The 27,832-nt window shown below is 41.1% G+C and overlaps 2 protein-coding genes across 2 annotated transcripts in view; one reads left to right on the plus strand and one right to left on the minus strand.

Annotated features, from left to right (window-relative positions):
- LOC126262967 (putative ferric-chelate reductase 1 homolog) overlaps window positions 1–27,832 on the minus strand; it is a 359,981-nt gene that overhangs the window by 194,152 nt on the left and 137,997 nt on the right. The window lies entirely within an intron of this gene.
- Window positions 788–19,768, plus strand: LOC126263310 (spore coat protein SP85-like). Its single transcript, XM_049960399.1, has 2 exons — window positions 788–828; window positions 19,384–19,768. Exons 1-2 carry the CDS (start codon window positions 788–790, stop codon window positions 19,766–19,768), a joined length of 426 nt encoding a protein of 141 aa, XP_049816356.1.

Here is a 27,832-nt window from a genome sequence, read left to right on the forward strand (position 1 = left end):
AAACGCCAAATTTCGCTGCACGGTCCTAACGGACACGTTCGTCGCATGTCCCACATTGATTTCTGCGGTTATTTCACTCTGTGTTGCTTGTCTGTCAGCACTGACAACTAAGCAAACGCCGCTGCTCTCTGTCGTTAAGTGAAGGCCATCGGCCACTGCGTTGTCTGTGGTGACAGGCAACGCCTGAAATTTGGTACTCTCTGCACGCTCTTGACACTGTGGATGTCTGACTATTGAATTCCACAATGTCATCTGCATCTAGCTCCAACTACGATTCCTGTCGAGTGGCCCGAAAAACGTCTGAAACTTTTCACATGAATCACCTGATTACAAATGTCAGCTCCGCCAATGCACTGCCGTTTTATACCTTGTGTGCGCTATACTACCGCTATCTGTAGGTGTGCATGTGCATATCGCATATACTGTAGGCGGTAGCAACGTAACGGGACAGCCAAGTTAGCAGCACACTGAGGGTCTGCTGTGACTAATATGCGAACGCTGGCGCTGTATGCCATACTTCACATCTCGGTAAATTAACAGTCGTGTGTGTATCTAGGACGCGAAGCGAAACGTCAGATGTGCTAAGCTTGAGGAAACACCTGACATCAGGACACCGTGTGCCGTGCACTTGTACCCTGAATCTGAACATCTGTCACACGACTTGTTTCGTTCACCTCTCCCGGCCGCGATACGACTGTCTTAGGATTACTGCATGTACTGATCGAAGCAGTCTGAGCAACTATGTACATTCAGGGAACAGTTCCGTGGTTACTTACTTCTTGGACCAATGCTAGAATCTTCGACAGTACAGATGAGATGTGAAACGAGGTAAGTGGTAAGCGTGCCTCACGTGTCTACGTCAGATGCCTGGGGCTAAGGCCGGCAAGTGTGTAATATCGCTACGTGGGAGATCGCCAAACTCGCTCGTCCAGGACTGACTGAAGAAAGTCCTGTGTGCTTGGTAAACAGATGTACTAGTACACTTCACATATCCCCGAAGAAACATCCACAACGCATTTCGCTACTGGTATGTCACTCGCTGAAATTAAATATTTGTATCAAAAATTATTAAATAACTACTATACGATAGCGAGTGAAGCAGAAGCTACCCAAGCATACGAGTTGGTTTGATGAATTTCCATGTAAGAATGCGACGTTTTTATTGCGCCTTCATAGCTGGTAAGCTTGATTATTCCAATTATCGTATAAAAAAAATCAACAATGTCACATGTACATAGCACAATTCGTTGTTGACAGTCGTCTGAATTGATCACTGTGTCAATTGCGATTGAAAATGGAGAAGGCTGAGTTTCGTGCTGTTATTAAACTATTTCACTAGAAGGGTTGGGCTACCGCACAAATCAAAACGGAACTGGACGAAGTTCACGTGGACTGCAGCGTCACATTTACTTTTGGATTAATGAATTTCAAAGTGGTCGTACAAGCACCGAAGACGAAGGACGTGCCTGTCGTCCAACTGATACCATCACAGAGGAAACCGTTGACAAAATCCATGACATGGATAAAAATTCGTGAGACTGATAACACTGTAGGCATCTCATGTGAATGAATGCGTAGTATCCTGCAGAGAGAATTGGCTATGAAGAAGCTTGAAGAGGTGTGTGCCGCGATTGCTCACTGCAAAAGCGCATCTGGCCTAACATTTCATTTCAATGCAGTAGCTGGCGATGTTTAATCGCAATCCGCATGACATTTTGCGCCGATTTGTGAATAATGAAACCTGGATCCATCGTTACACAATAGAGCAATAAAAAACTGTGAAAACAATTGACAATGGCTGGTGAAAGTGCTCCGAATGAAGCTAACACCGTTTTTTTTGCAGCTCTTAAGGTGATGGGAACCTTTTTTTTTTTTGGGGGGGGGGGATTCCGAGGGAATGATCATCTTAAATTACTTGGAAAAACGCAAATCAATAACTGGACCCTATTATACTTCATTGTTGGATCATTTGAAACCTGCAGTGGTTGGAAAAAAAAATAAGATCAAGAAAGTGCTTTTTCACTAGGATAAAGCATCATCCCGCACATGAACGAAAACAAAGAGGAAATGATTAATGGGGCTTTGAATTGGTTCCTCGTCCATCCTTCACCAGACAGCCTCAAACGATTTCTTTCCGCTCAGTGACTTTATAAACATTGGCTTGCTGGGAAGAAATTTTCATCAAATGAATAATGGTTGCAGTCAACGAGTACTTTGCCGAGTTTGACAGAACCTCTTTTTCCGATAGGATTAAAAAGCTGCAGGATCGCTGGACCAAGTGTGTATCATGTCGGAAAGTAAGATGAACTCTTTACGAAAAAAGATTTTTCTTGCCTTTTTTACCAGACTTATCACACCAGCCTCCTATATGATTTGAGCTACGTCTATTTTAGTTAGTTTTCAGATATCCGATGTAGTGACACAGTTTACTTTCAGAGAGACATGTAGGGCAGATGAACTTGTGGGTATGGAAATGTCTTGCATTGTTGTTGTTGTTGTTGTTGTTCGCGTTAGCCATCAATGCCACGCCGCTGGGTAAAGGCCTATCCTAGCTTCCCTGCCCTGTGGTATCTTACATCATGGTGGTCTCCATAACATATCAGTTCACCTCGCTATCTTCTTGTCTTAGTTTTATTTTTTTCTTCATTCAATTTATTTAGTTTTCTCCGCCCGTCGTTGCATCTTCTCGTGTTTCTCAGTTATCGTTTTAGTATTTCACTTGGGTCAGCGCAACATTTATTCCTGGTTCGTTTCTCAACCCTTCAGTTTTGACCCTGTCGGTGCTACACTTTACATACTGAGAATCACATGCTAAGGTGGGACTGATGCACAGAATGAATATTTTCTTTTTGGAAGTGCATGAATTAAGAATTAGTAAATTCCAATGCTTATCGCAGGTAGCAATTTTATCTTGCCGAATGTTGTTGAATGACAGGGCTTTCTCATCAGGTAAGTGTTTGAGATAAGTCTTATTTAGCTGCAGTAAGAGGTTTGACAACGTTACGCAATAATAGATTGATTATTTTATCTGTTGATGGCGGTCAGACGAGGTACGACGACGATGGTAACACGTTCCGAGAAATTTTAACGGCGGTCTCCGCTCGGAATAAGAGTGTTTTAGGTGATGTCAGCTTAAACGAAATCATAATGGTGGGTGAGGAGACACTAGGAATGGACGACATTCAACGTAACTTAAAATGAAAGACGACTGATTTGAGAAAAAAAAAAAGTCAGCCAACCAGTTGTAGGTACAAAAATTTATCAACAGCCCTTGACCATGGTTTCAACCATTCTAGAATTGTCTTCAGAAGTAGAGAACACGTAAAATCACATTGACGACAAATATCAGAGCAACGAAGCACATATTATATGTGAAGTTGTCTGTGTGACCATTACTAAAACCAAATAAAATACATTAAACATTCCCATTGGAACAGGGCTAAGCGTGTACATTTAAATGTAAAGACTTATGCCCAGCTCCCATGAGAATGGTTTTTAACGGATTTTTTGTGTTACTAATGGTCACACCATGTTATTTGGTAAGAGCTGCTTTGCTCTGAAGTTTGTCATTGCCAATATGTGATTTTACGTATCCATATACTTCTGAAGAAGACAATTCTACATCAGTTCAAACCATGGTCAAGGGTTGTTAATAAACCTTTATACCTTTATTTTACATGTCCGCTTTTATCACACACGCTTTTACACTTCACTATTATCGGTTTCGGCTACTGCCGTCATCAGATCATAAAATATTCTGATGTAGTATCAACATCAAACTAAACATGTAGGTACATAGTAAGAGCACTTACATGTACCTACATGTTTAGTTTGACGTTGATACTACATCAGAATATTTTATGATCTGAAAAAGGCAGTAGCCGAAACCGGTAATAGTGAATTGCTAAAGTTTGCGAGGTCAAGACGGACCTGTAAAATAAAGTGCCAAAATATAATTGTCTTCAATTTATAAATATTTACACCTCAACTGGCTGGCTGACTTTCTCAAACCATTCATTTACGTTCGCCGTTGTTGATCAGCAGCTACGTTCAAAATTTGAAAACTAAGACCTAACTCGAAACAAGGCACCTGGCGTAAACATTCCGTTAGGGCTACTGGTAACCTTGGGAGAGCCAGCCATGACAAAACTATTCCACTTCCAATATATGTGAGGCAGGCGAAATATCAGACTTCAAGAAGAATGTAATAATTCTAATTCCAATTCCAAAGCAAAGTAGGTGCTTAGTATGTAATGATTGCAGAATATTGACATGAATTATTTACAGAAGACTGGGAAGACTGGTAGAAGACGACCTCGTGAAAGATGAGTTTGGATTTCTGAGAAGTGTAGGAAAACCCAAGGCAATACTGACCCTATGATATATCTTAGAAGGTAGGTTAAGGAAAGGCAAACCGCAGTTTGTTGTAGATTTAGAGAAACCTTTAGACAGTGTCTACTCAAATTCTGAAGGTAGCAGAGGTAAAATACGAGTACACGGAGTGAAAGGCTGTTTTCAACTCTTACAGAAACCAGACGGCAGTTTCAGGAGTCTAAGGATACAAAAGGGAAGCTGTAGTTGAGAAGGGAGCGAGGGAGGGCTGCGGCCTATCATCCCTGATGTTCAATCTGCACATTGAGCAAGCAATACAGGAAACCAAAGAAAAATTCGGCAAGGAATTTAAGTTCAGTAAGAAATAAAAACAGATTTCCCGATGGCATTGTAATTCTCTCAGAAACAGCAAAAGACCAAGTGCAGTGTAACCGAATGGACAGTGTTATTTTAAGGTGAACGCTAACGAAAGCAAAACAAGGATACTGGAATGTAGGCCAATCAGATCCCGTGCCATCGAGGCAATTAGACTAGAATGTGAGAGACAAAGTAGTAGAGTTTTGCTATTTTGGCAGTAGAATACGTGGTGGTAGCTGCAATAAAAAGATATGAAATCAATGGCAAGGAAAGCGTTTCTGAAGAAAACTTTGTTAGTATTGAATACATCTTTTCTGCAAGTAGCTGTACTGAGTTTAACATTGTGTGGAAGTGAAACAAGAACGATGAACAGTCTAGACAATAAGAGAAAGAGGCTTTCGACAAGTGGTGCTACAGGAGAATGCTCAAGATTAGGTGTGTAGATCTCAACTAGTGAGGGCATACTGAACAGAATTTGAGATAGAAATTTGTGGCACAACTTTACTAAAAGAAGGAGTCGGTTGACAGGGCATGTTCTGATACATCAAGGGATCACTAATTCATTACTGTAGGTGGGTGGGTAAGTGAGTGAATGAATGTAAAAATTATAGTGGGGACGAAGAGGTGAACATTTTAAGCACGTACTACTGGATGTAGGCTGCAGTAGTTATTCGGAGGTGATGAGGCTTGCACACAATACAGCAGCATGGAGAGCTGCATCCTCATGATATTTGGTTTGTGGGGTCCTCAACTGCACAGTTATCAGCGGTCATATAAATTCCCAACCTTTTTCACGGTCTAGTTTCGCCACTTTCCCGAATGATGATGAAATGATGAGGACAACACAAACACTCAGTCCCTGGGCGGAGAAAATCCCCGGCCTGGCGGGGAATCGACCCGGTAACGGCTTTCGTTAGCACTCGCTGCTTCAGCATCTGAAAAGGCTACAGTAACTAGTGGATGTTCGAGCAGTCTATGGACTGCAATGTGGTGAGCAGGAGATGGTTCAAATGGCTCTAAGCACTATGGGACTTAACATCTGAGGTCATCAGTCCCCTAAACTTAGAACTACTTACACCTAACTAACTTAAGGACGTCACACACATCCATGTCCGAGGCAGGATTCAAACCTGCGACCGTAGCAGCAGTGCGGTTCCAGACTGAAGCGCCTAGAACCGCTCGGCCACTGCGGCCGGCGGTGAACAGGAGAGAAGCAGTTATACGGCTGTTTCCTGCTGGAGATGATGAGGGCGTCTGTAAGAGTCGCTAATCTCAGATCAGCGCTCCCGGGACTCAGCGGTTCCACCCAGTGAGTCCAGACATCTCCAGTGGGCATCGTTGAGTCAAATGCCTATTCGCCTCAGTAGCTGAATGCTCAGCGCGTCTGACTGCCGTGCGAGGGATCCGGCTTCGATTCCCAGCACTGTCTGCATTTTTTCTTGCTGGAAGGACCGGCACGGTGTGTACTCAGCCTCGTTAGGCCAACTGAGATGTTACTCCACCGGTTAGTAGCGGTTCCAAGGTCAAGAAAGCCAACAACGACAGAGAGCGGTGTGCTGACCACATGCATTAACATAACGCCATGTCCCGACTAGCCCGTCTATAGCCAAAACGCAGAACTTAAATAACCAATGTTCAAACTCCAGAAAAGAGCCATAAGAATAATAACCAAAAATACTAGTCGAGCTCAGTGTAAAGATCTGTTCAAAACACTGGGGATTTTAACGGCTCCATGTGAATACATTTACCAGTTATATACATCAAAAATAAAATTGGTAATTACTGCACAAACAGCTTTGTCCATGACCATGCAACAAGAGACTCAACTTACATTTACCAAGAAAAAATGAACAGAAAACTCAAAACAGCATTTTCTATCAAGGTATAAAACTTTACAATAAATTACTAAAAGAGATCAAAGAAACTGCAAAAATACACTTATTTAAAAAGGCAGCTAAAAAGTACCCGTTATGCAATACATTTTATACATTGAAGGATTACTTAGATAAAACAGTAGGGGTTTGATAAAAAATGATGTACAAATCAATAATAATTATAAAACATCCAACATTACACATAACACCTTCACATTATGTTTTTCCCTCTTTTTTCCTTTCTAGAAATACTTACCCCCAAACTAAGCATAGCACAATACTAACACCCTTCCTCTTTCTGACTAACATCTCACTCATTATGGAGGGATGCTGACTGTTTTTCAGGGTAGCACATGGGAAGTTGCAGTACAGAAAATGGCCCGCAGTGAGTGCAGTGACTGATGGAGATATGAGTGAACGGTGTGGCATTACATTATTTTAATAAGTTATTCGTAAAAAAAAAAAAGTATTGTATACCAGGAATAAATCTAATGATTATGTCTAACTAGAAGTCTGTAAATATGTATGTATACGAATTAGTTTATTTTAAATTGATCTAAACTTGTAAATACTTTGACTTGTCTTCTATCCTTGCTGCTACTGCTACTACTGCAGACCTGAACTGGCATTCGGTATTATCTTTGCCGATTCGGTGCCTATTTCGCGGCAAAAACGGGTGCAACCTTGCTAACATACTGCGAATTACCGATATATGTTTTTCACTTTAAAGAACACTTAACCAGAACACCTTGCTGTGCCATCCACCTGAACCTCTCGTCGTCATCTTCTACCGATGGAATCGACCAACGTGGCACTCACGTAACAGACGCCGTTCAAACCTGTCCCCGTGACCGGAAGATTGCGACAGTCCGCCGGGACTTAGCGCAGTTGAAGTCTCGAGTCGCTTAGCGCCAGGGCTGCGTAATGACTACGTTAATGGTGCCGTGACAACCGACGGTGACAACGAAACCGTACTGACGGGTCATCCTTCACTACCTCCTAAGACACTTGCCGAATCACTGTATGGGAAGTACAACTGCAGCTTTCGCTTCTTCACTTTTTCGTTTATGATTCTAGGAGCTGATTTCTTAAAAACAGGTGACATCTTTTCTGTTTCAAATACGAAGAATTTTCACGGGACTATTGTTTGTGCCGACTACAGAAAGTTACAAACTATTAACAGCATTAACATTCATTTTTCTACTGCAAGTACCCATCTACTGCTGCTGCTGCTGCTGCTAACGGTTCACTTCACACGCTACTGTTTCAAATGTGCTGTTATACTCTTAATTGAAAATGAGGGAAACGACAATATCTGATGACTGCCAACTACGTATCGTTTAGCATCTCTCTACCTCTTTAGCACCGACGCATATCTGCTAGTTTACAGCTGTGGTTATGTTTTATTGGTACTGTTGTCTTGAAATGTAACGTTTTGAATAACTATCACTAGCGTACCCTCCAACGCGCATGTTTGGTTTCGCAATGCTAGTACAGCTCGTCTTCTTTTTCACCGGACTCTCTGATAAAGGTTTGTTTTTAATGTAGGTGGAGCCTTGAAAGATTCTGTTACTCATCGAGTACCTTTGCGATAATGCATTGCGCAACATATTACTACACAACTGCTGACGTAGCACATCACTCAGCTGATGCATACGCAAGATGGCCCGCAAACCAAGCCTGCATCATAATCTTAACATAAGCCGTTGACGGACGCTCACTTATCAGTCCACTGCTTCGATTCACGATTAAATTTCGGACTTACTAATATCGGAACTGATGAACAATAAGATCGAACACTTAGTGCAGAAAAGGATGTGTACTCATTAAAAAATAAAAAGCCATAAACCCCAACTTCGCACTTCATTTCGTCACGATACGCATCATGTCTTCTTCGCCCGTCATACTGCTAAATGGAGTTTTTTTCGGCATCTTTAGCACTCTCTCTGTAGTCAGATATTCTAGAGTCACATCGCCTTTTACCCTGATTTAGTATATAGCCCTCTGACTGCAGAGCGCGATCTTCACAAAGACGAGTGCGGAAAATAGCCCGAAAGCTATAGCCTGGCTGTCCGGCGTACCAGAGGAACAGTTTGAATTCAGACGAGCGCATTTGTTCGGGTCTAAGTCCACCATTTCGAACCACGTACCAGTGGTTGAGAGCATGCTTACCTCATTTTTCGATTCCCAGGTATTGTATGTGACACCTCACTTTCAAAATTTTTCATGAAGTTCAGAGCTCATCTATCTCTCGGGGACCAACAATGACAAGCGGTGCTTCACGCAGAACACGACTGGTAACTGTTGCAAATGTTACCACCTTGCCAGTAGACATTACGTCAGCGTAAAATTTAGTATGCTAGCTTCCATCAATCTGCTGGGAAGAACGAAGATAAACAGAACATCATTCTTCAGTTTCGAAACTGGTTTCCTTATACTACGTTTCACTCAAGCACACTACTCACCAGTTGTGTTGGATAACTAAAATGCAAATTCACACGGAATTCATAGGTCAAAACGTTAAAGTATCGTATTTTATACTAATCCGTAACATGCAAACGTAAACAGCAGAGATTGGTGTTCTCCCTTCACTTGCAGGACACAGACGATGAAATTTCATCTCTAATAAACCAGACCCAGAAAACACTGATTTCGAGTTTGAAGACAGCAATGACAAATTTGAAATAAATGATTCGGAAAAATAATACTACTTCTTGGGAAATTTTATATGACTAACCTCTTAGCCACTTGCAGCAATATTTTAAACCAGTAGGGGAAAGAAATGAACATGATTCTTACAGGCACCTGGATATGTAAGTTGAGAACAATTTTTTTAATAATGAGAAACTGCAACTTTGAGATAAGGGAATGTAGAAATTACAGATTTTTTATTTTCCCGCAAACAGCTTTACACGAACCGAGGTGGTTATACCACAGCCTGTGTCTCAATCTTCGGAAGGCTTGAAAGGTTTCGACACCGTCTAAATGACGGTTTTTTGCGAAAGTTGGTAAGTTTGCTAATTTAAAGGATGCAGAACGTTCAGGGAAATCATTTGGTAGTAGTTTCGACAAAGTGAAAATATTCTTTGCAAGTTGTTTTCGCACAATACTAATCTGTCATCCACGTTTGATAATGTTTTGGGCTCGAGGAACAAGGATAACAAAGGTAGTAGACACCATTGCCCGAAAAAGACTTTTCCTTCTTCGAGTCACCCTGAAAGCAGTAGTTCATAATGCTGGGTCTTGACGGGACAGAATCTGATCGCTTCTGGAAAGCGAGGACTATGCTAAATATCGTGTGAAACTTGTTTGACGACCTCAAGATCTACAAACATTTGCACTGACGAACCGATGATCCCAAGTAAGCAGTGGGCTCCAGAAGAAAGATGTTCTAGACTATCACCAGATCGTTTTTCATCTACACACGAACAGATTCCCCAGTTGAGAGTGATTCAGGTGAATAAACTATCGTAACGGACGCTACAGAGAGGCCAAAACGGAGGAAAGTAGCACCAATACCAGATACAGGTGCAAGGAAAGACTGTGGAAAGCATTTGCCTGAAATAGTGTCAGAGACGCAGGAAACATATCTAGGGGCCGACTCTCGGGCTGCAACTCATTGGCATTTGTGAGATGGTTCTAATGGCTCTGAGCACTATGGGACTTAACATCTGAGGTCATCAGTCCCCTAGAACTTAGAACTACTTAAACCTAACTAACCTAAGGACATCACACACATCCATGCCCGAGGCAGGATTCGAACCTGCGACCGTAGCGGTCACGCGGTTCCAGACTCTAGCGCCTAGAACCGCAAGGCCACACCGGCCGGCTTTGTGAGATGTATGTCACGTTAAGCGTTCCTTTGTTTTAATGACAACCTCCTTCAGCAAATTTAATACACAACTGTAATTGATGCATGTGTTGGTTCAAATGGGTCTGAGCACTATGGGACTCAACTGCTGAGGTCATTAGTCCCCTAGAACTTAGAACTAGTTAAACCTAACTAACCTAATGACATCACAAACATCCATGCCAGAGGCAGGATTCGAACCTGCGACCGTAGCGATCTTGCGGTTCCAGACTGCAGCGCCTTTAACCGCACGGCCACTTCGGCCGGCGATGCATGTGTGTATGACAATCGTATAGCGTAACACCGGAAAAGCTCTTTAACACTGTATTTCATTTCTTGTCACTCTTCTGAGTTAACGAGCATTTCGCACTCATTTAAATATATGGCCGAAAAAGTCAGCCTTCATGAATTTTGAAACTAACCCTGTCGTCCAGGATCGTGTGCCACAAAGAGCGCAGATTTACCAAGAGATGGGGAACTCACAGGCATCTACTGCCTATTGAGGCCTAAGCACTAGTCTGCGAGTGAGAGACGAGGACCTCCGACATAGGGAAACGCAGTAGAAGTCGTAGCAGTGTTAAATATGGCGGACCTAAGATCAGCCATAAAGGGAAAGATTTATGAAAGCTATTTCGTTCTGTAGTAGTGCAGGGAAATAAGCAACAGTAATTTCAATCTACCATCCTTAATAAAATTTCATGGTGATCTCAATAAAATTTTAATATTGATCATATCTGTAATAGTCTAGGATTTACTGTTCAAATGAAATTAATCAGTTTTGTAACAAAGATCTGAGCGCTAAAATCTGAGCGCTAAAATCTGAGCGCTAAAATCTGAGCGCTAAAATCTGAGCGCTAAAATCTGAGCGCTAAAATCTGAGCGCTAAAATCTGAGCGCTAAAATCTGAGCGCTAAAATCTGAGCGCTAAAATCTGAGCGCTAAAATCTGAGCGCTAAAATCTGAGCGCTAAAATCTGAGCGCTAAAATCTGAGCGCTAAAATCTGAGCGCTAAAATCTGAGCGCTAAAATCTGAGCGCTAAAATCTGAGCGCTAAAATCTGAGCGCTAAAATCTGAGCGCTAAAATCTGAGCGCTAAAATCTGAGCGCTAAAATCTGAGCGCTAAAATCTGAGCGCTAAAATCTGAGCGCTAAAATCTGAGCGCTAAAATCTGCGCGCTAAAATCTGCGCGCTAAAATCTGAGCGCTAAAATCTGCGCGCTAAAATCTGCGCGCTAAAATCTGCGCGCTAAAATCTGCGCGCTAAAATCTGCGCGCTAAAATCTGCGCGCTAAAATCTGCGCGCTAAAATCTGAACGCTAAAATCTGAACGCTAAAATCTGAACGCTAAAATCTGAACGCTAAAATCTGAACGCTAAAATCTGAACGCTAAAATCTGAACGCTAAAATCTGAACGCTAAAATCTGAACGCTAAAATCTGAACGCTAAAATCTGAACGCTAAAATCTGAACGCTAAAATCTGAACGCTAAAATCTGAACGCTAAAATCTGAACGCTAAAATCTGAACGCTAAAATCTGAACGCTAAAATCTGAACGCTAAAATCTGAACGCTAAAATCTGAACGCTAAAATCTGAACGCTAAAATCTGAACGCTAAAATCTGAACGCTAAAATCTGAACGCTAAAATCTGAACGCTAAAATCTGAACGCTAAAATCTGAACGCTAAAATCTGAACGCTTTGGCCGATCTTAACGATTGTTTCATATAGAAGCGCATCATTAAAATGACAAACGTTGTAAATATCAACTTTGTATCTTTATTTGTTTAAAGGTTTAGTAAATTAAAATTATCAGTATTTACAGTTAAGCATCAGATCATTTCCTCCACACAAAACACATTGAACGATGAGAGCATGACACCTTATTTAATCATTAGGTAATAGAATATTTGTTACAAAATTTAGTGCATAATAGTTATTTTCGTTCTGCATTTATTAGTAATCACATTGGTGCAAAGCTACTGGCCGTGGCATTCAAAGCTAAGAAGGAAATTGTGTTGGTATTATGTAAAAGAATTTGATGTTTACTATGTAATGGATATTATAGTTACTTCATTTAGAACGTGTAAGTGGTCAAGATTTGATTATTTAAATATATTAAAATGTAAAAATAATGTAGAATAAGCTGTAGCCAATTAGACGGACGGGTTCAGGAAAGGGAACTGCCCTAGTCAGTTGCTCGAAGATATTCAGCGCGCGGAAAACGCGGCCGGGGACGGGCGGAGGGAGGGAGTGAGAGTGCTGGTGCAGACGCCAAAGGGACAGTTCTGGTCTATACACCAAAGGGAACAGTTCGGATGCAGACGCGAAAGCGGACAGTTGGTCTTTAGGTAGCTAGGAAGTGAAACGACTGGGAAAATTTCGCGTTGTGTGGTATCGCGGGACTTGGTCTCTGAGCGGTGAGCAGACGCGCGCCTCGTAAATAACGAGGTGGAGTATTGGACTTTAGTTTCGCGATGAGACTGTGAATGATCGAACTCTATCAAATGGATAATCGCTCGAGTATAACAGTAACTCTAAATACGACCACTTTCGCTATTGGTTCACTATCTGAATAAACATTATTCTAACCATATCGCAACTGTGTGGCCTGCGTCATTTTTTGGGTCGTTAATTTAGTTCCCGATATTATTATTACTGTTATTGTATGTTATGGTAACTTCGTATTTCGCAGACTTGCCATCAGCCAGACAATTTAACCAAAGGGTCACAAGTGTAATTTAGGGCGTGTAATGCGACACGTGCGGTTCAACCCCTAGACGAGTTTGAGCCAAGACATTTCGACGAAGAGGATCCGCGTGAGAGCCCGAACATCTTTGGTATGTTAGCTCGCACTCTAAGGCTATGAAAAAAATGTTTTGTTTTCATGTCAGTGCGTGTACTGCTACAGGTGTGAAGACAATGTGAAAGTCGGATGTGCTTGAAAGTGAAAGAGGGACAGACAGCTCCAATATTGAAAACTTTGCAGCAGTAATGTAAATACGTTGAGCCATCTGACGAGCGAAATGGCGAGAAACTATGTGCGAAATCATGTGAATGAAACTGAATTCACCCGGGCGCTCTTTACCACCATCACCAATAAAGGGCAACGCAGTTCCAACAAAATTGACGCTTGGTAGTATGGAGTGAAAGAAAGCTTAAAATCTAGAAATTTCTAAATTATGACACTTTTGACGATATCTATGTTATTTATAAGTAAATGCCTCGTCCGTCATACGCTCTTTGTGATTTTTTGCTTACACCCACCTATCCATTCTAAGTAAACATTCGGAGATCTGTATCTGCCGTTCATTGTGTCATGGTGGAAGATTTAGCAGAACAGTCACGACATTGCTCAAGACACACTTGAGATGACGAATCTGAGGCCAGAATCAGCTCCGTTCCTCGGTATCGGAGTCGTTAGGAAATGTAAACACAAAGGAATTTTTAGCTTATATAAACGCAAGTCTCGTCGAAAAACCAACGTGCGAAATTTATATCTTTAGCTTATATAAATACAAATCTCATCAAAGAACGGACGTACGACATTTATATAAATGCAGACAATCGCACAACAAAGCTCTTGCAGCTTACGTAACGTCCGATCACACTCTGTAACGTCGTGATCCATACTGTCGCAAAGAGATAGGCAAGCATTCCAGTGAATGCGCCTACGCCCTAGTGCATGCAGTAAATCACCGGAGAAGCCAATTCGGTCTGACGAGGCAAGGTTGTGTTACGCCGATTTTACCTTTCAGTGTGTTAGACGCCTTCGTGACGCACTCTTTGTTCGAGGAACGCACTCTTCCTGAATGAAAGTCTTGACAGTTTAAGCTTGCACTGGACAGTACGTTGACGTTCCAAGAATGCTTTTGATTAGAACCATGAAACTAAATGATTCTGTTTCACGACAGTTCTAAAAACCAATGTTCTAGTAACGTCTTTTGAAGTGGCCCATAATATGAAAGCATCAACTCCATTAAGAGTCACCCGTATTTCACAATATGCTGACGTAAGATTCCCAATCAGTACCTGTTTCTCGTTTATATTCGTCTATTTCCACGTCTTGATTCAAGTTACCAGTCAGAACATGTGTATTTTCTAGCTTTCTATATCTGCTGGTGCTTTAAATTTCAGAGTCACTTTCGTTATATATTTGCTGAATATCATCAGTTTATTTTTTCTGTTGTTAACTGAAACGCCCCCTCAGTTTAGGTAAGATGAGAATAGAAGCTTTTGAAATGTGGTGCTACAGAAGACTGCTAAAGATAGATGGGTATATCACGTAACTGATGAGATACTGAACAGAACTGGAGAGAAAAATTTGTGGCGAAACCTGACTAGAAGAAGGGATCAATTGGTAGGACACATTCCGAGACATCAAAGAATTATGAAATTAGTACTAGAGGGGAAGTTGGAGGTGGGAGTAAAAATCTTAGAGGGAGGCCACAAGACGAATTATTACTTTCAATGCCTGAGTCATGGATGAAATGTCTTGTGGCTAGGGCCTTCCGTCGGGTAGACCGTTCGCCTGGTGCAGGTCTTTCGAGATGACGCCACTTCGGCGACCTGCGCGTCGATGGGGATGAAATGATGATTTGGACAACACAACACCCAGTCCCTGAGCGGAGAAAATCTCCGGCCCAGCCGGGAATCGAACCCGGGACCTTAGGATTGACATTCTGTCACGCTGACCACTCAGCTACCGGGGCCGGACTGAGTCATGGATAAAACTGGGAATGAGAAACAGTTTGTCGTAAGTACTTTGGAAAGGTATTTTTTCAAACCTGAACGAAACATTTTTCTTTCAGGTTTTCCATTGTTGAGAAGATGTCAGGTGGTTGGGGAAGTTCTTGGTTCGGCGGTGAGGAGCAAAATAAACTGGGAAAGACAAGAGAAGAGCCATTATAAGACTAGGATGTTTAAGAAATAAACAGTGGCGTGGATGACTAAATTTTCCCAAACTACGTAACAGTGTAAGTAGTTCTTCATTACTCCTGAAGAAACTGGTTAGCCCTTTTAACAGTCAGATTAACGACTACTAAGACAGCGGCATCGTTTCGGGGAAGGATGAGACAATCCGAACGACTGACATTGAGAATGTCTGCAACCAGAACTCTCCCACGTGTCATCATTACTCATCTCCGAATGCAAAACGGGCTGCCCGAACAGACAATACTACTCTCTTCTTTAGTTATTACAGAGTGAAGATATTATTCAGAAAATTGTACTTCACACTAATAAATAAATAAGTAAAAGGCTTTGGCACCGAAGTCAAGAGAGATACACTTGATACACTGACGAGTAAAAGAACTTTCCGGATTTATCTTTCTTTGTAAGGCTACCAGCAACTCTGATGTGAATTTTGATGGTCTTCGTTCCAGAAGATTTGGTTTTATTTACGTGTGTGATGTCCAAAAACCGAGTCAAATTCCTTCTTTCATATTGGAGATTTGATTCTAAACACACACGCGATGAGAGAAGAAATGATGAATTAGCGCCCTTTCGTGAAGTGACAGACATCTTATACCCCTTCCGAGAATGTCACTGTCGAAGAAATTCGATTTACTTTCAGAGGGAAGTGTCACTTGAAAATTTATATCCTAAAAATTCCAATGAATGTCAAGATTCTGTCACTTGGCAACGATCGCAGATTTTATTTTTACAATGGGAGATGCTACATAGTTAAAAATACAGTTCAGAGGGAAAGCTCCCTTTACCAACATCAGACATCTTTCGCCTGCGTGAAACATAAAAAATACGAATCGGAATGTAACAGCCGACAGCTGGTTTGCATCGTACAAATTAGCTTAGGAGCTCACCTTTGTTGACACCATCCGAGGGAAAAACTAAGTACTTCGTGGATTGGTGTGAAAGGATTAGGTTCAGTGAAATTAAAATTTGTTTACCAGCCCGACAAGAAGCTTAGCGCCACTTCTACAAAGTACGAAAACGTAATACTTGTACTCACCATGAATGATTGAGGAACCGTAAATATCAACACACGGAAACTTTACGTCGTTTAATTCTCCAATCTGACTAACGGAAGACTTCACTCTTTCGACAGACTGTGTCACTCTTACACCACATATGCCGGTTATTGCTGAAGTAACTGGCTTTCGGTTATATCGCTCTTCTGCAGTCCTGTTTCACTTAAACCGATCAAAATAACCGGTTCCTGAAATAACCGATTTTCGGTTTATTCTTTTTATTTTCTGCGGTAAACTTAAAAATGGAACGTAGATTAAAAACTTTGTCTCGACAGTTTCGAAATACATGGAATCAAAATACTAAATTAATAGGCACATAAACTTGGTCCAGCCCCCGTTCGCTGCTTTTTTCGGAAAGTGATAAGCGTCTGAAAATTAAAAAAATCAGTAGTATCCCATTGATTTTAATTTTTTTTAGACTACTCAAAAATCATATTGTAATCTGGGATCGTACCACCGTTTTGGCATTACGAGTAGTCGGTGCTAAAGGGTGAAACCTGAACTATTTTTCGTGTTAATCTGTCCGCTTTCAAGAGCTACAAGACTGCGAGGGCATATTATGTAGATACAGGACTTTCTATTTTGAATGTATACTATGAATGGATTGTGCTTAAGTTTTTAATTTATTACTGTTACTGTAATTTCCATTTCTTAGAAATGGCAGACAAATCTGATCTGTTGAAGCCAATGAAGCATAGTAATTCATTGCCAAGTCAATTCGTAAAAATATTTCTAGACCAGCGTTTACACCATACAATGGATGCTCGGCGACGACAAAGGGAAACTACTCTATACATATGGTGTGGCAAGTCTTCCACTCTGCACGTGTATCTTAAGCCACGAGACAGGGCGACATCATTGTCTCAGCACTGCTGCACCAATTCTTATACCATATTTTGGTTCCCCGTTTCTGTCGGCGTTTTTATTAAAAGAGCACTGATCGCATTTTCCATTCCCTGTAATAATGCAATATCTAAAGCCTATGCAATTTTTACGAATAAAAATTACTCCTTTCTTTAAGAAAGTTTATTTAAATACTAAAAAATTTAGCACTGTTGCTATGGCTAACTGATGTCAGTTCTTTCATTCGGTTATTAGTAAAAAAACAAACACCTGTTGTCACTGAGACCAAACAAATACTGAAAAATACCAGTTATTCAGAAATAAAATCCAGTGTCGGTTTTAAGTTTCCCCATCTCTATACCGCTGTCGTTGGCCCATGCGATTTTTATGGTATACTCGATATAATGGTAGTGAAAAGCTGTGTTTTATTCACCACAGCTGGACGTCAACTGACTCCACAAGATTTTTTGAAATGTCTTGTCTGAGCCTTGTATCAGCGGAAGACATTGTGAGGACTAGGAAAACCTTACGTTTCGAAATAGGAATGGTTCTTGGAACTAAAGAAGATACGACACACCCAGCCTCTGGCCCGCCACGCCTCAATAGTGAGATGCCACATGTGCGATAGAAAAACCAAGTGATTAATACAAAAACACAAGCGCCAAATGTAATCGTCCAGTTTCCAAGAAACATGAAAGACTTAATTCACCATGTATGATGTGTGATGCAAATGATTCATAAAGTGAATAAGTAAAAGATTCATTCTGTGATGAAATCTGGGAATGTTAATTTGTTCATATTTTCAGAGTTTATGGACCGTTCAGGTCTGTATACTTTTCGAACGCTGATTTTAGTATAGTCAGTAGCATAAGCTGCTTTTGTTTCGTCACTGAAAACGCAATTCCAAAAAACTTTCGAGTTTTTTCGGAGATTTGCTGGTTTATTTTTGATGTCAATACAATACTTCGAGTTAATATACACTGAAGCGCCAAAGAAAAGCAATTTCCAAATTTGCTACCCCTTGTCTCAATTTGCTATAACAATGTTTCCTTGATAACTCTACTTTTATGAGAAATACTGTTCTCATATTCAATGATCGCTCAAGTTTATATATAATTTTGGTGTCCATAAAATGTCAGTTTTGAATTTATGTCATTTTCGTATTCAACAACGTATCCACTTTTGTATGATTTTCTTGCCTTATTTCTTTTCTGAAATATCGGAATGCTTCTTTCCACGTATTTTAGGTGCTACAAGCGACAATTTTACTTCGTGAGGCTTTAAATTGGAGGATATACTCGTAGCCACCTTTGAATTTATTGTATGTCATTTTGACGCCGGCCCGATGCGATTACGTGGCGCTGGCTCCAGAAATGTAAGGTCCGAGCAGACCACGTGGTAGACGGTGTTCCAAGTCCTGGTAAACAGTGACGCATCCAGGTTTATTGCGACAGTGTGGTTCCGCCTGAACTGTAGCAACGGTCCGAGACACATCCAACCTTCTAACGCTGAGGACATGCGCAGCATACAATAATCATTCTCAATTTTCTGTGCTTAAGAAGACACCAGCCCACTTTGCGGTATGCATCGAAACTGACGAAGTTTAAGAATCCGGAAGAGTTTGCACACTGAGCAATAGGATGGCTTCAATCGGTTCCCCTAGAGAAATGGAGATTATGATGGTGGTGGTTTGTAGGGGGGTTAACATGGAGGTCATCAACTCCCCTACAAGTTCCCAATCTTTCCAGTTCCAATCTCGCCACTTCCCTAATGATGATGAGGACAACACAAAAACCCAGTCCCCAGGCGGAGAAAATCCCCACCCAGCCTGGAATCGAATCCGGAACCCCATGGTCCAGAGGCTAGCCACTAGACCACGAGCTGCAGATGCGAAATGGAGAGCGTTACCAACGTAAAATTAATAATATGTCTCATAGTTTCAAAGAAGTAACTCTCAACAATCAACGTTTTATAGAGCAACACGAAGCAGGCTATGGAACGACAGTTTAGCCAAACGAGCTGTTAAGTGAAATCGTCAATACTACGACAGTAACTGAATTTTCCATAGATGCTTGGCAGAACATTAGGGAGTTTAATAACAAACATCAAAGTGGCAACACATGCTTTATAAAATGTTTGCAGAGTGAATGCCACAATCCACTCGCCCACCAACTCGCCCACCAACTCGCCCACCAACTCGCCCACCAACTCGCCCACCAACTCGCCCACCAACTCGCCCACCAACTCGCCCACCAACTCGCCCACCAACTCGCCCACCAACTCGCCCACCAACTCGCCCACCAACTCGCCCACCAACTCGCCCACCAACTCGCCCACCAACTCGCCCACCAAGTCGCCCACCAAGTCGCCCACCAAGTCGCCCACCAAGTCGCCCACCAAGTCGCCCACCAAGTCGCCCACCAAGTCGCCCACCAAGTCGCCCACCAAGTCGCCCACCAAGTCGCCCACCAAGTCGCCCACCAAGTCGCCCACCAAGTCGCCCACCAAGTCAAAATCAAATGACTGACTTGATAAGAGGCGTGTGTGGATTGCTGTATTTATTCTGCAAAGAGCTATTAAGCATGTGTTGCCACTTTGCACTGTCAGTGCAGCCTCAATAGGACTGGCCTGAAAATGAACCTGCAAGTTCGAAACTAGTCGCCTAATATAAATACCGCAACTGTTGACAGAATCTTCGATAAACGCTTTAAGGAATTTGTTTCTCTGTATCTTCCATAAATTGCAATTAAGAAGCTGTATAATGAAGCAGATATGACCTATGTAAATATATTACCGCAACATAGCGTTGGGGCGGGGGGGGGGGGGGGGTCGCAAATGCTGTTAAGAAAAAAAAGGGGGGAGGGTGGGGGGGAAGAGAACTGCTCACGCTGATATTGAGCACGTGAGCACGTTGCAACATTCATTAACTTGACAACCAAACACAAACATGTCACATCGATGGCTATAAAGAGATATTTTCTTTATCTAAGCATTCTTCCCATTAATGTATATCAGATTCGATAAAGACCAGTACGAGTGGATTTTGCGCTTTACTTTCACTGAACCAACTAACAAGATGGTTAACGGGACTGGTATGCTCTTGTTTCTTCATTCACTTATGGATTGATTCAGACACAAAAAATTGTCTACCTAAGCGTCTGCTCTTCATTATAGCTGTGTTTTTTTAAAAAAACTCAAGTTCCTAATTACGGCGAAGCCACAATTTCCTCGTAACTACATGCTATACTGGGCGAAAGTTTTCCATTAAAATTATTAGTTCAAATGCGAAGAGTGTGTTGCAGTCCGGTTTCAGAGTAGTCCCATGTTTCACGTCAATTTAACATTACAGTTTGGAGTAGTACCTGATACACCGGTCGTTGGAGTTCGAAACGTCTATACAAGTCGCGTGATTCCCTGAACATCGCACCTGCGTGTATCAATTCTTGGATTTATGAATACGGTAGCCTGGCAACTGAAGGTTGAATCCACGTCATCGGTGGACAGCTGATGTACAGTGGGAATGGCGTTTCCGCTGGAACAACCGGTTTCATGTTATAACGGATTTTTCATACAATTTAATGTGAATATTAAAACCGCTAAAAATAAATTTCTGAAGCGACTTATTTTCGTTTTTTATTGCTATTATGCCCAGCACTTATAACCGTACACTTCGAACAAATACTGAAAAATTCTGAGATTCCTTCTGACTTACTTTCATTTTACATTTGAAGGCACATAAAAGAAAAAAAAAAGTCTGTAAAATGAAACAGTCTGTCCACTTCGCTATTTTTCTCGAAAAGTAATGAGCATTCTTAATAGTAAAAACTTCACCAGTATTCTCCTACTGATTCTAAGATGTATTTAATCTTTGCTCAATAATAATAGTGTAATAGAGGCTCATACCACTATTTGCGCTTTAGGAATAGTCACTTCTGGAGGGTGAAAACTACTTTTCGTGGAAATTTGTTGGTTCCCAAGGGTTACAGGTAAAGGCACATTATGTAGAGAGGGATCAGATCAGCTGCTTTCAATTTTTAATGTAAGCTATGGATGAATTAAGTTTTTAAATTATTACTGTCGCCGCAACTTTTTATCTCACTTTATAGAAATTACTGAAACAATAAGCTTTTGTTGAACATTTGTACTATTTTTCTTTAATTTTATCTAACGAAAAAGCCGTTTTGTCAAATGTATATCTTTACTTTTAATTGGGGGTTTTAACACATTTATGGAGAACACAAAAAATGCTCTTTCAAGAAATTCAAATTAACTATTCTAATAGTGGGCAAAAAGTAACATTTACCAGGAACAACTAAATGTAAAAAATTAAAATATAAATAACGAATTATTCCATTGGTCAAAATTTGTTCAATCTGTTCATAAATACTCGTCCTGTAATTTGTTTTTCTGTAAGCTGAGACCTATCATCAGAACATTTAATAACTACAGTACCTACCAATATTTCGGAAGCTATAGAACTTCCTACCAATTTTTTATCCAAGCGGGTTATTTCGAAGCAAAAATATTACCATCACTGCTATAGCAAATTGTTACATCGGTTTTACACCCGGCTATCAGTAAAAAACAGCTCACGAACGAGACCAAATACCGAGAAATACCGGTCACTACACAGAAGTAAATTACCGGTATAGGTTGTAACCCGTCTTTTTTTTTGTTAACGATTATCCCAGGCCTGTTTGCTGCTTTTTCTCCATATCTCTACTCATTTATATCAAAACTTCCTCCTCAAACTGGAGGAGTATTCATCGACTGCATACCCCAAACGTATACGTATCTCGCTTTCAGTTTCAATGTCAGTGAAATTTCCACTAAAAGTTCCGCTCAATCTTCTCCGAAGCGAGATTAAACAATTAGAGGCATTCTTATTTCAGCTCTATCATACCAAAACTTTCTGTTAAATTGTTTTCCGGGTTTAACTTGCCCTTTGTATTCTACACGAAGATTTAGCTACCTAGCGTATGTAGTAAAGCTGATACTGTTTATCTGGAAAGTCAACTGCTCCCGCTATACAGTTTTATTTACTACCAACATTACACGCGAATCAGTACGGTCCAGCATCAGCTCGATACATTGCAGCATTAAATCTGTGTTGTAGTGAACCGTCGTTTCTGGAATCCTTTAAATCCTTCGGCTAATGACGGAATTCCACGCAGGTAACAGTTCCGACAACTTACTTCCGTTTTAATAATTTCGCAGGATATCGTTATCCGGTTGTTACGATGGAACCCACTCTGTACTTGCGTTATCCATATTACAGAAGCCACACGGAGCGTAGATTAGGACAACCACACCGTGATCCGAACCCAAATCCCCTGAACACGGGAGCAAAGTCTCACCTGTCCAGGCCAGGTACCGTACTGCCTTTGTAATATTCACACTCGTGAAGCAATCGTTCTAAAATAGTCGCTATTCACCAACAGCCGGTTAAGACAGCTTTTCCTGGTCAGCACCTAAAACTTTAAGCTCTGTTGCAGATGTTTAGGGGTAAACATCACGCGCCGCGCGAGTGAGGTTACGTGTTTGTATGCACGCTTTGGTGCAAAAGGAAACAGGGGAGGGAGGTGGGGGTGATCAAAGCCTGTTCGCTGCAAGTGAGTCTTACCTCCCTGCTGAGACATCACCTACTTGTTCACATCTATCTTTCGATTAACACTTCTGAACTAAACATGTTGAGGTTGTAGAAGGCTCTAAACAAGCAAGCGTTGAAAACTAATATTTACACAGAACAGTCTTTGAGGAACTGCAGAATTTCTTCCGAAGTTAGTTTTATTTTAAACAAAACCAGATTTGAAAATTCCATTGTTGAAATCACAAAAATATGGTGGTAACGAATATTACTTCTATTATTCATCGCAACTCTCAATACATACGACTTCTATCTTAAACTCCCAACTAAGCTTCGTAAAACAGCCACTAGGGCCCAAAGAGAAAATATTCAAAATAGTACATACATGGGGCAAAAAGTCCAAGTTTTCAAAATAATTGTAATTTGCGTTTTTCGAAATTGTTACCGAGTGGTGCTAGTTACAAATTGGGAAGTTTCTCTATTCCATTCGCCGTAGCAGGCTCATTGGAAAATCTCTCTAAGCTATTTTTATTTAGACAGTAATTTTGATGGAAGTGCAGTCATCGTCAGGATTTCATTCTGGTACTCACTTTAAATTAATGCTGCCGATTCTTTCTTTGTGATGGCTTATTGACTGTGTAAGTAGGCTGTTTAGGTTTTTTTTATTGGTAACGCCACCTCTGTAAGAAAATCACTGGCTGTGCTGTGTGCAGCCTGTGGCTGCTTTGCATTGTTGTAATACTCGCCATTGTAGTGTTAGGCAGCTGGCTGTGAACAGCGCGTAGCGTTGCGCAGTTGGAGGTGAGGCGCCAGCAGTGGTGGATGTGGGGAGAGAGATGGCGGAGTTTGGAAATTTGTAAGATATACAATGATCTTATGTATATTATGAGTTTTCAACATTATTAAGGTAAATACATTGTTTGTTCTCTATTAAAATCTTTCATTTGCTAACTATGCCTATCAGTAGTTAGTGCCTTCAGTAGTTTGAATCCTTTATTTAGCTGCCAGTAGTGGCGCTCGCTGTATTGCAGTAGTTCGAGTAACCAAGATTTTTGTGAGGTAAGTGATTTGTGAAAGGTATAGTTTAATGTTAGTCAGGGCCATTCTTTTGTAGGGAATTTTGAAAGTCAGATTGCGTTGCGCTACAAATATTGTGTGTCAGCTTAAACACAGTCATGTTTAATTTTTCAAAGGGGACGTTTCAACTGTCTAGATGCTTCCTCCTCGTTAGGTCTTCTCCAGCCGAAGCTTTGGTCATTCATTCGAAGACGAGATGTCTGTGTGTCTGTGATTGGCGTAGTCAAATTTCACAGGTCAGAATGATTTCCAGTAGGATCAAGTCTGCTGAAGCACCGACTTTTTCACATCCATCTTTCGATTAACACTAATGAACTAAACATTCGTCAGGCTAAAATGAACTCTAATCTAGGGCAATTTCTTAATATTAACAAAACATAAGATCTATCGAAAATCAGTTTTATTTGAAAAGTATAATACATCTTTTAATAAATGGAAAATGCAAGATGGAATGTAATAATATTCTGTGACTCAGCATCTCCGCTCTTTTTTAGATACACTGTGAATGATGTTCAGTTAGAACAAAACAGTTTTCAAATAGTCATCTTGAGGTTTTAGCTCTTTTCCCTGCGTTTGCTTTAATACATATGTTTTCGGATGGGTCCGTCTTTAGCAAAACAGTTTTGTTTTTGTCTCCGAACATGTTTCATTGCAGTTGCAGCATCATCAGTGGGTTTATGTTATGGCAGAAGGTGTGGTTTCCCTGCTGTATTACGTTTTTCCAGTGTGTTTTTCTTTACAGTCAAACATTTTTCTTTTTTCTTCATCTTCTTCACTATCTAGTTCTGTGTATTGAGTTGTCACTGTCACTGTTTACCAGCTGTAAAAACAGTGCTGCAACAGCAGTGAAACATGTTCGGGAACAAAAAAAATATGTTTTGCTAAAGGCGGACCCCATCCAAAAACATTTGTACAGTTGTCAAATATTTTGTCGTAAGTTAGCTTGCAGTGGACGACGCCATTCCTCACACACACAACATGTTATTGCTGTTAAATATCCTTGCTGAAGATTACATGTCCGTGTTACAGCTGTAAACCTTTTTTTCCGGTTCCAGTATTTTGACTCAGAACCAGCAAGCATTTTCTAACAAATCTTTCACAGTTGTGTAGATGTGTGTGGCGAATGGTTTCGAACCAACAGGTTCATTATCAAGTGTCGCCTACGAAGGCCGCACTGGAAGTGCCTGGTCTTAATCACAAACATCAAAATGGCAAGACACGCTATATAAAGCGATTGCTGATGGCTCACGATCAACAGAGGCCTACTTAGCTAAGTACGCACATACTGATTGTGACAATCATCAGCGATCATTTTATGAAGCATATATTGCCATTTTGGTCTTTGTTATTAAGATCAGGCACTTCCAGTGCGGCCTTCGTAGGCGACACTTGATAATGAACCTGTTGGTTCGAAACTAGTCGCCGAACATACGTACTGCAACGCGTTGTAAAACTAAAGTTCATTAATTTTATGACAGATTTGGTCCTATAATGTAAAGTCAAATAACATTAAATTCATCAAATTGATATAATACGCTATTGTAAGAAAAGTGTATAATGGAAACAGTCAAAAAGGCTGCTTCGGATGTAGGAATTGTCTCTCCTACAAAGGGAAAGCAGAAAGGTGGAAGGAGTATATAGAGGGTCTATACAGAGGCGATGTTCTTGAGGACAATATTATGGAAATGGAAGAGGATGTAGATGAAATGGCAGACACGATGCCGCGTGAAGAGTTTGACAGTGCACTGAAAGACCTGAGTCGAAACAAGGCCCCGGGAGCAGACAACATTCCATTGGAACTACTGACGGCCTTGTGAGTGCCAGTCCTGACAAAACACTACCATCTGGTTAGCAAGATATATGAGACAGGCGAAATACCCTCAGACTTCAAGAAGAATATAATAATTCCAATCCCAAAGAAAACAGGTGTTGACAGATGTGAAAATTACCGAACTATCAGTTTAATAAGTCACAGCTGCAAAATACTGACGAATTCTTTACAGACGAATGGAAAAACTGGTAGAAGACGACCTCGGGGAAGATCAGTTTGGATTCCGAAGAAATATAGGAACACGTAAGGCAATACTGACCTTACGACTTATCTTAGAAGAAAGATTAAGGAAAGGCAAACCTACGTTTCTAGCATTTGTAGACTTAGAGAAACCTTCTGACAATGTTGACTGGAATACCCTCTTTCAAATTCTGAAGGTGGCAGGGGTAAAATACAGGGAGCGAAAGGCTATTTACAATCTGTACAGAAACCAGATGGCAGTTATAAGAGTCGAGGGTCATGAAAGGAAAGCAGTGGTTGGGAAAGGAGTGAGACAGGGTTGTAGCCTCTCCCCGATGTTATTCAATCTGTATATTGAGCAAGCAATAAAGGAAACAAAAGAAAAGTTCGGAGTAGGTATTAAAATCCATGGAGAAGAAATAAAAACTTTGAGGTTCGCCGATGACATTGTAATTCTGTCAGAGACAGCAAAGGACTTGGATGAGCAGTTGAACGGAATGGACAGTGTCATGAAAGGAGGGTATAAGATGAACATCAACAAAAGCAAAACGAGGATAATGGAATGTAGTCAAATTAAATCAGGTGATGCTGAGGGAATTAGATTAGGAAATGAGACACTTAAAGTAGTAAAGGAGTTTTGCTATTTGGGGAGTAAAATAACTGATGATTCTCGAAGTAGAGATGATATAAAATGTCGACTGGCAATGGCAAGGAAAGCGTTTCTGAAGAAGAGAAATTTGTTAACATCGAGTATAGATTTAAATGTCAGGAAGACGTTTCTGAAAGTATTGTATGGAGTGTAGCCATGTATGGAAGTGAAACATGGATGATAAATAGTTTGGACAAGAAGAGAATAGAAGCTTTCGAAATGTGGTGCTACAGAAGAATGCTGAAGATTAGATGGGTAGATCACATAACTAATGAGGAGGTATTTAATAGAATTGGGGAGAAGAGGAGTTTGTGGCACAACTTGACTAGAAGCGATCGGTTGGTAGGACATGTTCTGAGGCATCAAGGGATCACCAATTTAGTATTGGGGGGCAGCGTGGAGGGTAAAAATCGTACAGGGAGACAAAGAGACGAATACACTAAGCAGGTTCAGAAGGATGTAGGTTGCAGTAGGAACTGGGAGATGAAGCTTGCACAGTATGGAGTAGCATGGAGAGCTGCATCAAACCAATCTCAAGACTGAAGACCACCACCACCACCACCACCACCACCACCACCACCACAAAAACAACAACAACAACAACGTCGCAATCGTTACATCAGTTGTTATACAGGGTGTTACAAAAAGGTACGGCCAAACTTTCAGGAAACGTTCCTCACACACAAATAAAGAAACTATGTGATGTGGACATGTGTCTGGAAACGCTTAATTTCCATGTTAGAGCTCATTTTAGTTTCGTCAGTATGTACTGTACTTCCTCGATTCACCGCAAGTTGGCCCAAGTGAAGGAAGGTAATGTTGACTTCGGTGCTTGTGTTGACATGCGACTCATTGTTCTACAGTACTAGCATCAAGCATATCATCAGTACGTAGCATCAACAGGTTGGTGTTCATCACGAACGTGGTTTTGCAGTCAGTGCAGTGTTTACAAATGCGGAGTTGGCAGATGTCCATTTGACGTGTGGATTATCACGGGGCAATAGCCCCGGAACGAAGGTGTCCGGACAGGAAGACGATCGAAGCAATTGATTGACGTCTTATGGAGCACGGAACATTCCAGCCTATGACTCGCGACTGGAGAAGACCTAGAACTACGAGGACACCTGCAATGGACGAGGCAGTTCTTCGTGCAGTTGACGATAACCCTAATGTCAGCGGCAGAGCAGTTTCTGCTGTACAAGGTAAGGTTGACCACTTCACTGTATGGAGAGTGCTACAGGAGAACCAGTTGTTTCCGTACCATGTA

Source organism: Schistocerca nitens, chromosome 6 (assembly GCF_023898315.1).
Source record: "Schistocerca nitens isolate TAMUIC-IGC-003100 chromosome 6, iqSchNite1.1, whole genome shotgun sequence".
Taxonomy (NCBI): domain Eukaryota; kingdom Metazoa; phylum Arthropoda; class Insecta; order Orthoptera; family Acrididae; genus Schistocerca; species Schistocerca nitens.

Coding starts and splice junctions, on each gene's coding strand:
- LOC126263310 (XM_049960399.1), top strand. CDS start 788: ATGCTAGAATCTTCGACAGTACAGATGAGATGTGAAACGAG. Junction 829..19,383: donor CAGATGAGATGTGAAACGAG/GTAAGTGGTAAG, acceptor AAATGTTTGCAG/AGTGAATGCCACAATCCACT.